At 43.3% G+C, this 14,246-nt stretch overlaps 1 protein-coding gene across 1 annotated transcript in view; it reads left to right on the top strand.

Moving 5' to 3' along the window:
• Nucleotides 1-672: 672 nt before the first annotated feature.
• Nucleotides 673-14,246, top strand: part of KPNA3 (karyopherin subunit alpha 3) — a 51,057-nt gene continuing 37,483 nt past the window's right edge. Inside the window, exon 1 of the mRNA XM_049816050.1 lies at nucleotides 673-820. Within this exon, the coding sequence (XP_049672007.1) occupies nucleotides 731-820 (90 nt within the window). The 5' untranslated portion in view covers nucleotides 673-730. The remainder of the gene's footprint in view (nucleotides 821-14,246) is intronic.

The following is a 14,246-nucleotide window of genomic DNA, read 5'->3' as shown; positions in this document are numbered from 1 at the left end:
GCGTCCCCTGGCTGCTGGGGTCACCTCACGCTGCATTTGTGGGATGAAACCGCTGCTAAGGAGGGCGCGGGGGCTCAGGGACAGAGCCCACCGCAGCCATCCTGTCAGCGTGGCTCCCCATGAGGCAGGCGAGGCCCTCGCCCCCCCCCCTCCCCCCTCAGAACCACGCATCCACGGAGGAGGGGAGGCACTCCCCGCCGCTCAGGCCTTTCCCCCGTTTCCCTCAGCCCGGCAACGTCCAGCGTGGAGCCGGAATCCCCTCAGCGGGACCCTCGCAAGCCGCGGGGGACGAGGCGCGAAGCCGGCGGCGTCCCCCATCCCGCCCCGCTCCACGTGGGAGGCCGCCGCCCGCCGGGACTACACCTCCCAGAATGCAGCACGGCAGCGGCGGCGGGGAGTGACTCCCGCAAGGAATCGTTACGCGGGGCGGGGCTAATAGGGGAGCGCACCACCCATTGGCGGAGCCAGGCGGGGAGCGCACCGCCCATTGGCGGAGCCCGCTCCGCCGCGTCGCGTCGCGGCCGCTCCCTCAGTCACTCAGCAACGGCGCGATCGCTCTCCTCTCTCTGCGCCCCCCTCCCCCCGCCCCTCCCTCCTTCCCTCCCTCCTCCTCGCGCTCGTCACGGAGCGTCCCGCTTCCCCCCGCCCCCCTCCCCCCCCCCCCCCCCCCTCGCGCGAGCCGCCGCCGCCGCGAGCCGCCTCACAGGAACCGGGAGCCGCCGCCTCCGCCATGGCCGAGAACGCCGCCGCCGCCGCCGCTGCTGCCGGCCTAGAGAACCACCGTATTAAAAGCTTCAAGAATAAGGGCCGCGACGTGGAGGTAGGTGACGGAGGGGCGCGGCGGGGGCTCCGGCCCGGCCTCCGCCTCCGGCAAGAGCGAGAGGAGGGGCCGGGGCCGGGGCCGGGGCCTGGCCGCGCTCGCGGTGCCGCCGGCGGGAAGGAGGCGGGGAGCGGCCGGGGAAAAGGCCCGCGGGGGTGGTTTTTTTTTTTTCGTTTTTCCTTTTTTTTTTTCCTTTTATTTTATTTTTTTTTTTTCTCCTCCGTCATGCGGGCGCGGCCGGCGGGGGGCGGCGGGGAGGGGGGTGGGGGGGTGGGAAGGGTTGGCGCGGTCCCGGCGGGAGGCGTACGGGCCTCCCCACCCCCCCCTCCCGCCGTCCTTCTCTCCGCCGTTTCGCCCCGTGGACCGGCGGTCGTAAGCCGGGCAGGGCCGGTGGGATCCGCCGCCGCCCCCTCCTCCCCGTTCTCCCACCCCGGCTGCCTGCCTGCCCCCTCCTGCCTCCTCCCCCGTGCTCGGGGCTCCGAGGGGGTGGACAATGGTGCCGGCCGCCTTTTGTGCCGGTCCCTCCGGGCGGTAATAGCCCTTCCGCCGGGGCGGGGGTGGGCTGCCTTGCCCGTGTCGTCGTCGTCGACCCCCCCCCCCCCCCGCCCCGCCGTGCCGCAGACGGAGGCCTGTGCCGGTGGTAGGGGCCGCTCCCACGCTCGGAGAAGCCTTTTCCCAGCGTACTGTGCTGGACCATCTTGCTCCCTGTACTGCCTTAAATCAACCTTTTTTGGGTTGCCCCCCCCCCCCCCCCCCCCCCGCCTCCTTTTTTTAAAAATGCTGGTAGGCACACAAGTAATCGTCTGCTGGGCGGCTCCATCTAAATCGGGAAGGAGTGTGGTGCTTACTGAGGCTAATGGGGTAGTAGTTTACTGCCCCCCCCCTCCCCGAATTTCAGTGAGGCTGGGTGATTAGAAGCTTATTCCCTGGGGGTATTCCAAAGGTCTTCTGAATCCGTGTGTCATTACCGGGGACATCTTCAATTCTAGTCGGAACCGAACAGGGAGGAAACCCAAATCCTGCGTTTAAGTTCCTGTAATAGGAAAGGAAGGGGGAGGGAGTCTTTCTGAAATCAGACTAGGGTTGAAATCGGATTAGGATTCGCTAGAGTGAAAACCTAAATATGTGTCAGATTATTTCGACTTCACCTGAGGGTGTTTTCCATGTTTCTGTTGATTTCATCATTTAAATTCACTTCTGTAATCACTAGGGCTGGAATTTTAGTCCTTTGAAAGCACTGTTTTGTGTTTTAGGAGAATTCACACCTCTGGTGCTATTGTTTGGGTGGAGACAATTTTATGCAGGTCAGGCTTAGCAGCAGCAGTGTCTTTAAGATGACATTCACGGTGTAAATTAATCTTTATCTTAATTTTTGTTTAACTTGGGGACAGTGAATCTTTCTCGCAGAAAATATTGTGTATAGAGAGTATGATAACTTCAACACTTCTGGCTAACATTAGTAAATGTTAGAAAGTAACTAAAAATTGCCCATCCTTCTGTTTAGCAGTTGCTTTTCAGGGTAAGGAGGAGGCGTGGTGGGTTTCTTTTTCCCCTTCTCATCCAGTGAGACTCTTCCTGCGGCTCCTCATTCATTTTGTCCTTGTCTCATCTCCCCGTATTGGTTACTGGCTTTGTTGCTGCTTTCTCAGTCACTGGCCTGAATCCATCAGAGCTATAAACAGGGAAAGGTTAGGTATGTTCATGCCTAGTGTGAACTGATCTGTCATCCATACTTGCTTATATTATAGCATGCCGGAGACTAGGGGAATTAAATATCTGCCTCCATGGGGGGGAAGAAGGGAACTGACTGCCTAAGCTTTACTGAAATTAGTTGTACCAGACCAGCTAAGGTAAGCTTAGCTCTCATTTCCTCCCGAAGGGGAGTAATTATTTTGGAACAGGGTATTTGCTGTTACAGAGAAGTATATCCTCTAGGGTTATCTTCCAGTGTGCTGACTGACTTCCTTTTGTGGCTGAGCCTAAGACTGGTAGATAGCTCCAAAAATGTTAATGTGGTTAAAGCTTTCATCCATGCCTTTGAAAAGGGTTACAATCTAGGCAACATCTTTCTTTTGGGGGTGACAGATGAAATGCAGAAGTATGTAAAAGTTGTATACCCATGGAGATAGGCTAAAATGAAATTTAGATTCATTTAAAGGACTGGCAAAGATTAGAAATGTGTCAGCGTCTTTCAGAACAACTTAATTTGTATTAAATGTCTGAAATTTTGTACTACACCTCCTTTTTGATTTTTTTCTGATCATGGTGCTTACTTAAAAGTTCGCGTTAGAAGTACCCTTCTAAGTAAACTTTATCTAACTTAAGCCTCTTGAAGAAAAACAATGTAAGTTGAGTTTATAGTGGAGAATGAAGGAGCACAGCAGTGCTGTATAATTGCCATTACTTACTGTGCTTCTCTTGAGATACTGGTACACAGACTGATGTGCTGATTGGACAGTTTGTCTGTATTTAGTGACAGTTATCAGTTCTCCACAAAATGTTTCTTTTCTAAGTCAAATGCTATACTTAATTCCCGGCTGTCGGCAATTTAATACACTTGTTTTGGCCCCTGTGCTGCTATAAGGAGTTTCACATAGAGGTCCTGCTTCCAATTTTCTGTCCTTAACTTTGTAAACCAGGAGCCATCAGTGCTATCTGTCATTGGCATCGATCTGCATCAACACATTTTGTCAAATTCCACCAAAGAGAAAATAAGTGGTCAGGATGATGGAGTAATAAATCATGGTCTGATACCTAGATTACATCCTTTGGAAAAACTTGCATCCTTTGGAAAATCTAAAATACTCAAAGCTGTATGCTCTCAAGTTTGGTTTGAAAACAGTGGCGTTTGAGTCGCCTTCTGCCTGGAGACAGTCACTGCCTTTGAACTCATCAGACTTGAATACATTCTTTAGTAATCTTGCTTTGGCTTCTAATAAATACTGATGAGTTATTATTGATCCCCTCTGGGTACAGACTCTTCTGGCAGACCAAAATACTTACTCCTTTAATTTGTAGTTAACTCACATTTTATTACTGGGTTTGCTAGGCCATATAATTGTCTTTGCTTTTTGTTAATGCAACTTTAAGGGAAACAAAAGATGAGTAAGTACTTTTGTTTTATGTTAAGACAGACCTCACTACCCCATGCAACTTCTCACTGTGCTCCTTTTCTAAGAGCAAAGAAACGGATCTGTTGATCAGAAGTCAAAACTTCTGAATCCTTGACCTGCACAGGTTGACTCTAATTTTCCTAGTTTCAGGTTTGGGTGGAAGTTTCTTACCTTTTTGTTGGCTTCCTCTGTTTAGGAGGTAGAGTTGTGTATATAGAACTGGAATTCTGATTTTGAGATATTAATACTTCCAAAAAGTATTTAGCCCCAAAAGGGATAACAACAAAACCAAATGCCAGAAACAAAGTGTTACCCACTTAATATGAGTTTGTGTTCTGCTTTTATTAGTGAGACTCTTCTATTTTTATAGGTACTGACATGTGATTAGCAGCAGACAGAGCTAACCTGAACCTGCAGAGCTGAGTGATAAGGAGCCAAGACACTAGTGGTTTCATCTGGATGAACAACTGCCAGAACAGTTTCTCCTCGCAGCCTTCTCAATTTTATGTTCTCCAGAGATGGGAAAGGGGTTTTTAAATCGTCCCATATACGAAGAGAAAGCTTTCCTGTGTTGATCATAAGCATGTAATCCTATGTCTCAGTGGGCTTCTAAATGTAAGGCACTGATTATTCCAATACAATTGAGGCTTTCAAGGACAAGATTAAACAGTTGCAATCACTTAATTTGTAATACCCCTTGTAACTGCTGTGTTTATTTGTTTATATTGACATCTAAGCTAGCCTAGCTTTTAGAAAATCAATTTTGAACATTCTGATTTTTCAGTTTGCAGTTCTTTGACTTCATTCTTTGCTTAGTAACATCCTTATTAGACTTATTTACTCCACCAACTTCTTGGACTAGAAGTGTTACTTATTCTTTATTACGATAGCAGGGATACATATGTTGGCTCACTGTTCTGATGTTTAAGGTGACATATCAAGCAATTCAGCCCATTTCTTTTTGTTGGCATTAGTCAGCATTGCTGACTGAAACTGAGGAAAAATTCTTGATGAACGGAGATGTTATAATTTGTAGGGCTGTTGGCATGACTTACTGTTATTTTTCTGCGTGGTGCAATGAGACTATGTGGTCATGTAATTAGCAAAATGCATACTGGATCAAAAGTAAAGGTCCATGTGCGCTCATTAAAAAGAAAAAAAAAAAACCAAACTCAAAAAACTAGTGAGGAGTTAGTGCATTATAACCTAAATTACTTTCTGTAAAAACACTTTAATGATGGGGATTAAAATTTCCTTTTTGTATACTTGTCATACCCCTAGTCATAAGTCAAAAGAACACTAGTCCTTGAACTTCTGTTGCTTAGGCCATAGGATTAACCTCTGGAGATTTGTTGAAGGCTATTTACCAAAGGGAGACATAGCCACTCTGTCATCTTTCACCTACTCCTGCTCTATTTGATTTTAAGCTTCAGAGGTCCTGGCCACTGATGTCTTTTCCACAGTTACGTTTTGGGGGGTGCAATTGTATCACCTTTTGGTCTGTATCATTTTTATTCTGTACCTTCAGCATCCCAAACCCTGATGAGGCAGAGGAAGAAACTGGGCTTAGCCCAGATCTCCATCATCAGCTGTGGCAACTTCAGTATATTTACTGTTGCTGCTTTGCTAACAGTGTGGATCTAGTTATTGAGGATGCTTGAATTTTCTCACATTTTTCTGCATGCTGCCATGATTTCTTTTTCGCAAGCAGAGGAATATCTTTCTGGGGAGGCCAAATCTGTACAGTCTCTGGGTGTCTTGAGAAAGGTAAACGTTGATTTAAAGCCATGTTCCTGTCAAGTGTCCAAAGCTTATTGCAGTGGAGGTACCATAGCTGTGTGGTGTTAATGACCAGCTCATTTCTTGATGCTGCTGTTTGCATTGACTAGTGTTTCTGCTGTCTCCCTGTACTCCCCTCAGACACTACGTGAAACAAACATGGCTTGTAGCAACCTCAGAAAGCCTGTTACTCCCAGCTACTTTGCAACAATCCAGTTTCTTTTAGGAGCTCACTTTTACAGATTGGTCGGCTTTCTGCCTTTCACTTTGCTGGCACAGGAATGGATGCTGGCAAAAGAAGGGCTGGGATGGAGTAGGGCTGTAACAGCTGATTTAGGTTGGTTTAAGGTATTGTGGACCTGCTGTCACAATAGCCTCACTGGCTTGGTGAATCTCAGTAGGTTAAGTGAAAACACAGGTGTCAGGTAGCTTCCTGTTGGGAACTGGATTTAGTATAAGACCCAATACTCTCATGCCGACTTCCTAAGCTCTGATTCCTGCAGCTTCTTTATTACCCTTTCAGGCCGGTATATATACTCTTGGGAGAATACAGGTGTACATGTTTGTACCTTGGAAAGAATTACATGGGTAGGAAGTAAGAGGTGGATGTGGGAATCCTCCTCATGTGCTATTGCTATGGAACTCTCCAAACTTTAGTTAGTCTGCAAGTAAATAGTACAATGCTGTGAAATGTTTGTGACTATTGGCAGAAAACAAACACCTAATAAGTCCACTTAGATATGCTGCCTTGTATTTTCCTTGTGAGATTCAAAATCAATTCAATGTATTGCATTTTAAAAATGTTTAAAGATGCAGATACCTTAGGAAGTCATTGTTTATTTCAGAAATACCTGTGGAGAAAACAATTTGGAGATGGCATCTCATGATGAACGTAATCTTCATAAGCTGATTGGGATCTGTGCTTGCTGTATTGAGGCCCAATTATTGCTGTTTGTTGTTGTGATATACCAAGCCTTCTGCTAATCTTCCTGTAATTGCAGAGTTTGTTTTTCTTCATTCTTGTGTATTTCTAACACTACAGCAGTTGCACTGTTATCTCTAAAGCTTCTTCTATTAAAGGACTGATTTTTAACTTGTAAACTGTCAAAGTTGTTAGCAATGTAACTGTCTTACTAGTTTTAAGAGCTCTTTAACTATTTTTACATAAGTTCTTTGAGGTTTTCATAATATTTGTGCAGTTCCAGCACAAACCCAGGCAGGACGTTTTGTCTTATAAAACTGTGTTATCTGAAAAGACAGCGATTAGGAGGATGTACGAGCTACAAGTGACTGATCAGATTTGTATTTATTGTGGGATTGGAAGTGGAATGAGGCATCTAATTTATAAGATTAGGCTAGAAGAGGCAATGAACTTGTTGAAGCTGATGGGGCATGCCATCGAGCAGTGAGGACAAATTGCCAAGTGAACTCACTTGAAATGAAAAAGAAATGTAAAACCTATATATTTTCCAAGAATAGAGTCTATCAATTGTTTCCAAAATACCCAGCACTGTGAAACTCTGATACTGAATTGGTATTCCTGATTACTTCTGTAATAGCAGAAGCTGTGGGCTTTGCCATTCTATTTCACAAATTTTGACATGGGTAGTCAAAAGAGCTAGTTTCTTCCAAAAAGTTAGTCCTGCATCAGAACTGTCTGAGCCTTGGAGTGAACTAGTTGCAAAGCTGTCCATGTTTCTTTAATTTTCTGCTCCCTTAGCTTCCTGAGCCAGCCCTTCATGTCTGGAGAAGAGGTCAGTGTGGAGGGGAGAAGGTATATCTTGTCTAGTGATATTTAACTGTTGGATTGTTATCCCTTCACAGTCAGATTGACACTCTTAAATCTGCTGGGGAAGCTCCATATCATTTCTTCTGGGTCAGCTGACACTTGTCTCCTTTCTCAGGTTGAGCAAATGTTACAGTCAGTTTTAAATGTGGTTTTGTGTGTGTGTGTTTAATAAACACCAGGGGTACAAAATAGGAATATATACTGTACGAATGGCTGCAGAACAGGAGGCAAAATTAATGTCTTCCCCATTCAAAGGCCTATTACTGAATGACTCATTTGCCTGGTATTCTGTCATGTCTGACCAGCTGAGGATCTCTTCTTGTGCATTTTTAACCTTGGTTGTTGTCAGATTCAGTAACAGGTGGACTTTGGAGGTAGTGGTAGAATAGGTGATCTGCAAAATCAACTTGGAGAAATGGCTTTCTCATAGTTTGACTTGTTAGCCTTGATGGAAATGTATTTTAATGAGTGCTCAAGCCCCATTGCAAACTTGCTGATATGGAACATAGTCATAGCTCGTCTGCATGAGGAGAAGGTGGTCAGACCGGGTGCTAGGGTGACTTGTGCCTAGGTTTTCAGAGATGTAATAAGGGATTCCTGGCCAGGTGCAGTGTGAGATTTCAGGTTTGCAGTTCTCAGGACGTCCCAGTCCTTGCCTTTTCTTAGTCAATTACAGTGTAAGTCAGAAAGTTGATGATAGTACACAGAGAGACATTGTGTCTGTCTCTCAGGTAAGCTAAGGTCACCCTAACTGGCAGATACTGTCTTTGCTTGCAGCTTTTTGGCATCAGGGTCTCTTTCTTCATTTCATGCACACAAATGTTAGATACAAAGTGGTAGTGATTTCTCTGCACCAAAAATCTGACTTGCAGCCAGATATAGAAGGCTTTCCATATCAAGATAGAATCCTGAAATGAGAGAGCCCTGCTAGGAGTCAGCAGGATCCTGTTAACCACTGTTTGTTGGGCATGTAAGAAGAACGTAGGCTGGTAACGGTAGTGTTCATAACACTGAACAAACAGCAGTGAAGAGCAACCTTCCAGACAAGAAGAGACGCTTAAGGAGCTCTGATACAGGCAATCAATGAGACTGCACCTTTGAGCCCATCACAAGCTGCCAGCGGCAGTTCAGAATCTGGCAGTACCCTCTTCCCGTGCCCATTGCCGATAGGGGTATGGCCCACTATACCTCTGCACTCAGTGTAACCTGTGTTTTGGTGGGCCCTATAGCTGTGAGGTTCAAAGGAATTCTTATTGGTTCTGGTCCATCAAACCCACACCACTCTTGGTGGTCTAAGCAACTTTGTAGGGCTAGCTGATACCCTTTTTATGGAAGGATGTATAAATTGGAATTTTGAGAAACTGAAGGTTTCTCTCAAGGAGAGAAGTATGATACCTAGAATGTTCAAATGGCAGAAACAAGGAATCAAGGCTTATGTCATGTTAAAAAGTGAGGTAGAAGCATCTAGAATTCATGATACTGAAATGATTAAATCAGAAGAGTTGCTGACAGGGTTCATAAAAGATCGTGGGATGTTGCTTGAGTGTATTTTCTAATTCCTAATGCTCCATCTTCTTCCTGGGTTGTCAGCTGGGTTTGTTGTTTTCTCTTGCATCTTGAGCAGAATGATCTCTTCATAGATTTAATTAGGCAGCTAGCACATGTTTAATCTTTTTTTGCCTTTTGATTATATCTTTCAAAAAATAGAAAAAAAAAAATCTGATTTCATTTGAGCCATGTAATATTATACCAAAAAAGCTTGCTGTGGTTGAATATAGACTAGCTCTCTAGGGACTTGATTTGTGTTTTTTTTATGGCACCCTGTGAATGTACATAAATTGCAATTATTTTTTCCAATTTTATAGATGGAATAATAGGACTTTTTTCCCCTCACTTCACAGGGAGGTGCTTATACATACATCACAGAATGATTGTCTGAGGTACTTTGATATCACAGTTGAAGACTTTAAGTATCTGGAAAGGGAGTGTCTTTCTTCAAACACAGATTGCACAAGAAGGTATCTGGCTAGTATTTAGCCTAGTAGGTTTTCTCTTTTTTTCTTTTTTTTTTTTTCTTCCTAGGGGAAACTAGTATAAATATTTGGCAATCTTAAGAATGTCTGGTCATCTGTGGCATTTGCCCCAGAAGCCTGTGAGGCCTTTCTGACCAAACACTTCACTTTGTAATTAGATTCTTGAAAGTGGTTATCTACAATTTTATAAAAGCTTTTACTTTAAAAAGAATTTCTTTAAATCTTTATGCTGATTTAGTCTGATGTTTGTACCTAGTTACCATGAACAGTCCTTTTACTTTTGCTGTGCTGTTTTCTGGGTTTGTGTCCTTTACACAAGCAAAGATGGTATTTTGGCTATGAAGTATGACATTAAAAGTGGTGGATTTGATTTCTGGTAAAATCTGTTAGAAAAAACTGAAACTATACCTCTGAATTGGGGTCTTCTAGACTATAGAAGAGGAAAGAGACTCCTTTTCTTTTGCAATGGCAATCAACTGTTCTGCTTGAATAGACAGGTCAGTGTTCTTTCCCTCCTTGGTAAGAGAATGGGAGGGACACTTGCTTAGAAATAGTAAGAGAGGACAGAGGTGGTGTCATGTCTTTGAGAGACCAAGGAGTTAGGTTGGTGCCTTGCTTGTTCTCCCTCAAGGACAGGATAAACTCCTGCTTCTAGGAGATTCTAAAGCATCTGCTACACTATTGGTGCAATACAGAAAAATAACCAATATCTTTTTAGTGTTCACACATCTGAATAGAAATCTGTATACTGGCAAAAGCAGATTCCTGTAACACAAAAATGTATAAGATTTCAAATCCTTGTATGTATTTAGAGTGTGTCAAGAAGCCTTAATCTTCTAACTTTTTAAAAAAGTATGACTAGAAATCACTTGTAATTAGGCTGTCTTGGTTATCCACTGTTCTTGGTGCTTATTTGCCATATCACAGTATTCAGATAAGGCAGGGCTGGCATCATTGTAAAATTCAGTATGCCCTTCTGTTTCCAAAAAGTACAGGGAAAGGAGAAATACTTGATACAGGTGTCCTTCAGACCAGTAGTTTCTTTTGGGCTGAGGCATAAATGACCAAACTCTACACTTAAGTTCTTCGAGGTGGGCCCTTGTCAAAGTGGAGATAGCAGTGGCTGCATCACTGCTCTTTGCAACACTGCATGGACAGGTTCCTTGCCCTGTTAGGACCACAGGACAAAACGAGTACTTTGAATTAGTTGGTGATTCTTGCTGCCTGCCTGTTGGTCTGCGGATACCAACTGTTGTGCAGTGATGAGTTAGCTTGGGGTGCTGTGGGATTACCTGGAAACTTCAGTTTGACTAAAGGTGGAGCCCATATGGCTTCGTTGGGGTCTTTGGTCTGATGTCACTGAAGGTGTGATTAACAAGGCTAAGATCTACATCTGAATGGAAATGCGGTAAAACTTTTGACTAGGTATAATGTCCTTGATTCACACAACAGCAGTAACTGGCTATCTACTAGCTTTTTCTGTCTTCCTCCAGTTGAGTTTTGATGTTGAATAGAGAATTCCACCTCTTCTTTTATTCTGTACTAAAACAGCAGATAACATGCTGACTGTATTCTGGACTGCTTTGTGTCCTTCAATATTGGTGCAGTTTGTGTTGAATGCAGCCAACTAAATTGCTTCAGGTCCAGTCTCCTGAGGATTGATATGTCTGTACTTGTAAACTGGGTAATTGGTATATGGAAATTAGAACATGAGTGCTCACATCTTGCTTCTTTGCTGGTAGTAGCTCGACATGCAGGTTAAACAAATGCAGAGAGGATATCAGGACCTCAAAGAACATGCTTACAAAAGAGCTGGTAAGAAAGAAACTTCGCAATTGCTTTTCTGCCAACATCTTTTGGAGCAGTAGAAGTAGATAATGTGGATGGGCAGCTTTGCTTCCGTAGGGCTTTCAGGTGAGTCAGTACCATGCTCAACCATAATTGGAGGCTTGTGGCTTTTCATATTGGCATGGCATGTCTGACTTCAGTGAGTCATTACCCATCACTAAGTAAGAGTCACAGTGGATATCTCATGCATCCAGTTTGCTGAGACTAGCTAGGTTCAGATACTTGAATTATCTTGCCACAGACTGACTAACAAAAACCAGCTGGTATTCATTTTAGGGGCCCCAAACTGGGGATTTTTTTTTTTAAAAAAAGTAAAGTGTGGCAGCTCCAACTGCAAAAGAACTAGTTTTCATTCAGTGGCCTTTTTTAACCCTGAGGAACACAAGTCCCAGACAGATTGTGGCATAAAATATAGTAGCGTAAATACTGCACTCTGCTTCTAATGTACCTACTACTGCGTTAAAGGTTACAAGCCAAAAGGAAACTTTATAGTATTAAGGTTCTGCAGCACACAGAGAATCTGAACCAAGTTCTAATACTTTCTGGAAAATAATAGAATGTTTCCCTAAAAGAGGAGCAAATACCTTTCAGGTCAGAAAGTAATCAGATGAAATAAGACTATTGTGGAGTCTCAGGTCAGGGTACAGGCACATCGTAAGTGTATTTGGCTGTTTTGGTAGATCTGTTGTACTGTGGAATCCATGCCCCCTGCCTGCATTTTTAACTGGGTCAGCATAATTTAATATGGAGCTATGATAACAAAGCCAGAGGTGGAGTTGTTCTAACTTTGTAGTCTATATGACTGGAAAAAAAAATCACTGTTTTTCTTAGAAGGACAATTTGGAGCTCTGTGGGAATACTTGGTAATTAGGTAAATATCAAAATTGGGTGTGGGGAAGAAGAGCCTGGCTAGAACATACACTGGGGGGGGGGGGGGGGAAAGGCTGGGTAATAATCCATGATGCTTGTAACTAAAGGAATAAACCTAGCAGGAAGGGTTGATTTTGACTAAACATTTGTTTCAGTTTGGCATAGATGTCAAATCTTTTTGCACGTCCTAAAGAAATAGAGAGGATCACTGTGCACAGTGTCATTGGGTTTAGTTCTTTCAGTTGTGATTAAGTTGTTGCATTTAGACCATTGTGATGCTGTCCCAGAATTTTGATTTAGAAGTCCCAGAATTTTTCCTTTGTGTATTGTGATTTGCTTGCAATTCTTGGAATAAGCTATATGCACTTTGAAAGTGTGAACAGGTAGAACAGCAGCAGTATCACCTTCTATCAGTGTCCCTTTGTCTCTCTTTTTGGCTGAAGCTTGCTGTACCAAAACAAGTAGAACAATATCATCACTCTAAGCCTCAACTTTACACATACTAACAAATTATATTCCTATGGTAATATGGAATATTTAACTTCTAATGTTAACCAAAGGCATCTGACAACGCTAATCATCTCAACTGTTGTATACAAACAAGCCCTTGAATTTTTTTTCTTCTGCCCAAACCCAGGCTTCTGCATTTTCATGTGCATTGCAGTATTTCATGCTTGTTAAAAGGTGTCAGAGAAGGAGTAAGAAAAAAGGGCTAGTAAAGCAATTTCTAGGGAAATTTCTAGTGTTTACTTCATCGATGCAAACACCTTCTCCTTTCACTGTATTGCTCCCACACCTATGTTGTAAAGTATTTAAACTATACTCTAGGGTATGCTCATATGCAAGAGGGGAGGTATTAGTTAAATCCAATCCAGCTGTTGGAACTGGTCCATTTTTTTTCTTTCGGTTAGGCAGGTGGAAGTAGTCTGGAATTGACTTGCAAACGCTAAGCTCTTTGGGTACCCTGTATGTTTAATCAAGCTACTTTACTATCCCAGCTATGTATTCAGGGTAGCTCTTTCCTGTAAGCATGTATCTTCTGGTTTTCTGAGACCAGTTCCTGTAATGTTGAGAGGCAAGAGCAGAAATAAAGAATTTAAATGTCCAGTTACCTTTTAATGAAGTTTGTAGATGCAGAGAAGTTAGAATCAGTCAGTGAATTTGTTCTCTCTTTTTGACTTAATAGCTGAACTTTCAAAAGCAACTAAATGCACATCTTACTGAAGTTCCTGAAAACGTTATCTTTTGTATCCACAGAATAGCCAAAACTGATACTGGTGTGTGGTGTTTCTGTTGTCAAGGTGAGCCTGGCGTTCCCACTTCTGTGGGCTAGCTGGAGGTGGATGCATGTTGGTTGGCCTGCAGGAGAGCAGGGGTAGCCAGCTAGCTGCTTGTGGGGCAGCTGGCAGGCCAGCCATGCTGGCAATATTGATATGCCAGCTAGCATAAAAACATCTGTTTCCTGCCTCTCCATCTCTGATGTTTTCTGGACTTGCTCCTGTTGCAGTGGAATTGGTGTAAATGTGTTGATTAAAAGATGACACTCCTCAGGTATCCCACTTAATGAGGTGGCTAGTCTGGGTGAGCACCAGACTGAGCTCCAGATCTCGTTGTTACAATGGTAGGTAGGTTTTTAGTCATTAAATGATGGTTATGCTTTAATCTTCCTTCTGACACAATTGGTATAACTAGAAATGGTTAAAATATTTAAAATTCCTACCACTTACTGTTGCAGCATTTGATTATTTTTTTCTGTACAGAGAATGTATGTTATTAAACACCTTGTACATGAAACTTCATTTTTAATTTCATTTAAGAAATCTTTATCCCAGCTTAACAAAGGGAGTGTAATGACTTGAGCTTCTCACTAGTTGTATCATTCACACATTTAAATAGTTTTGGGTTTCTGATTTGTACCATAACTGGGGATGAAGTAATCTTATCAAGTATCCAGAATTTCTTGTCTCTGAAAGTGATATACTTAAGGGACTTTA

This window comes from Accipiter gentilis, chromosome 13, assembly GCF_929443795.1.
Source record: "Accipiter gentilis chromosome 13, bAccGen1.1, whole genome shotgun sequence".
Lineage (NCBI taxonomy): Eukaryota > Metazoa > Chordata > Aves > Accipitriformes > Accipitridae > Astur > Astur gentilis.
Note: the sequence above shows the minus strand (reverse complement) of the source record. Positions and strands in the feature narration are given on the sequence as shown.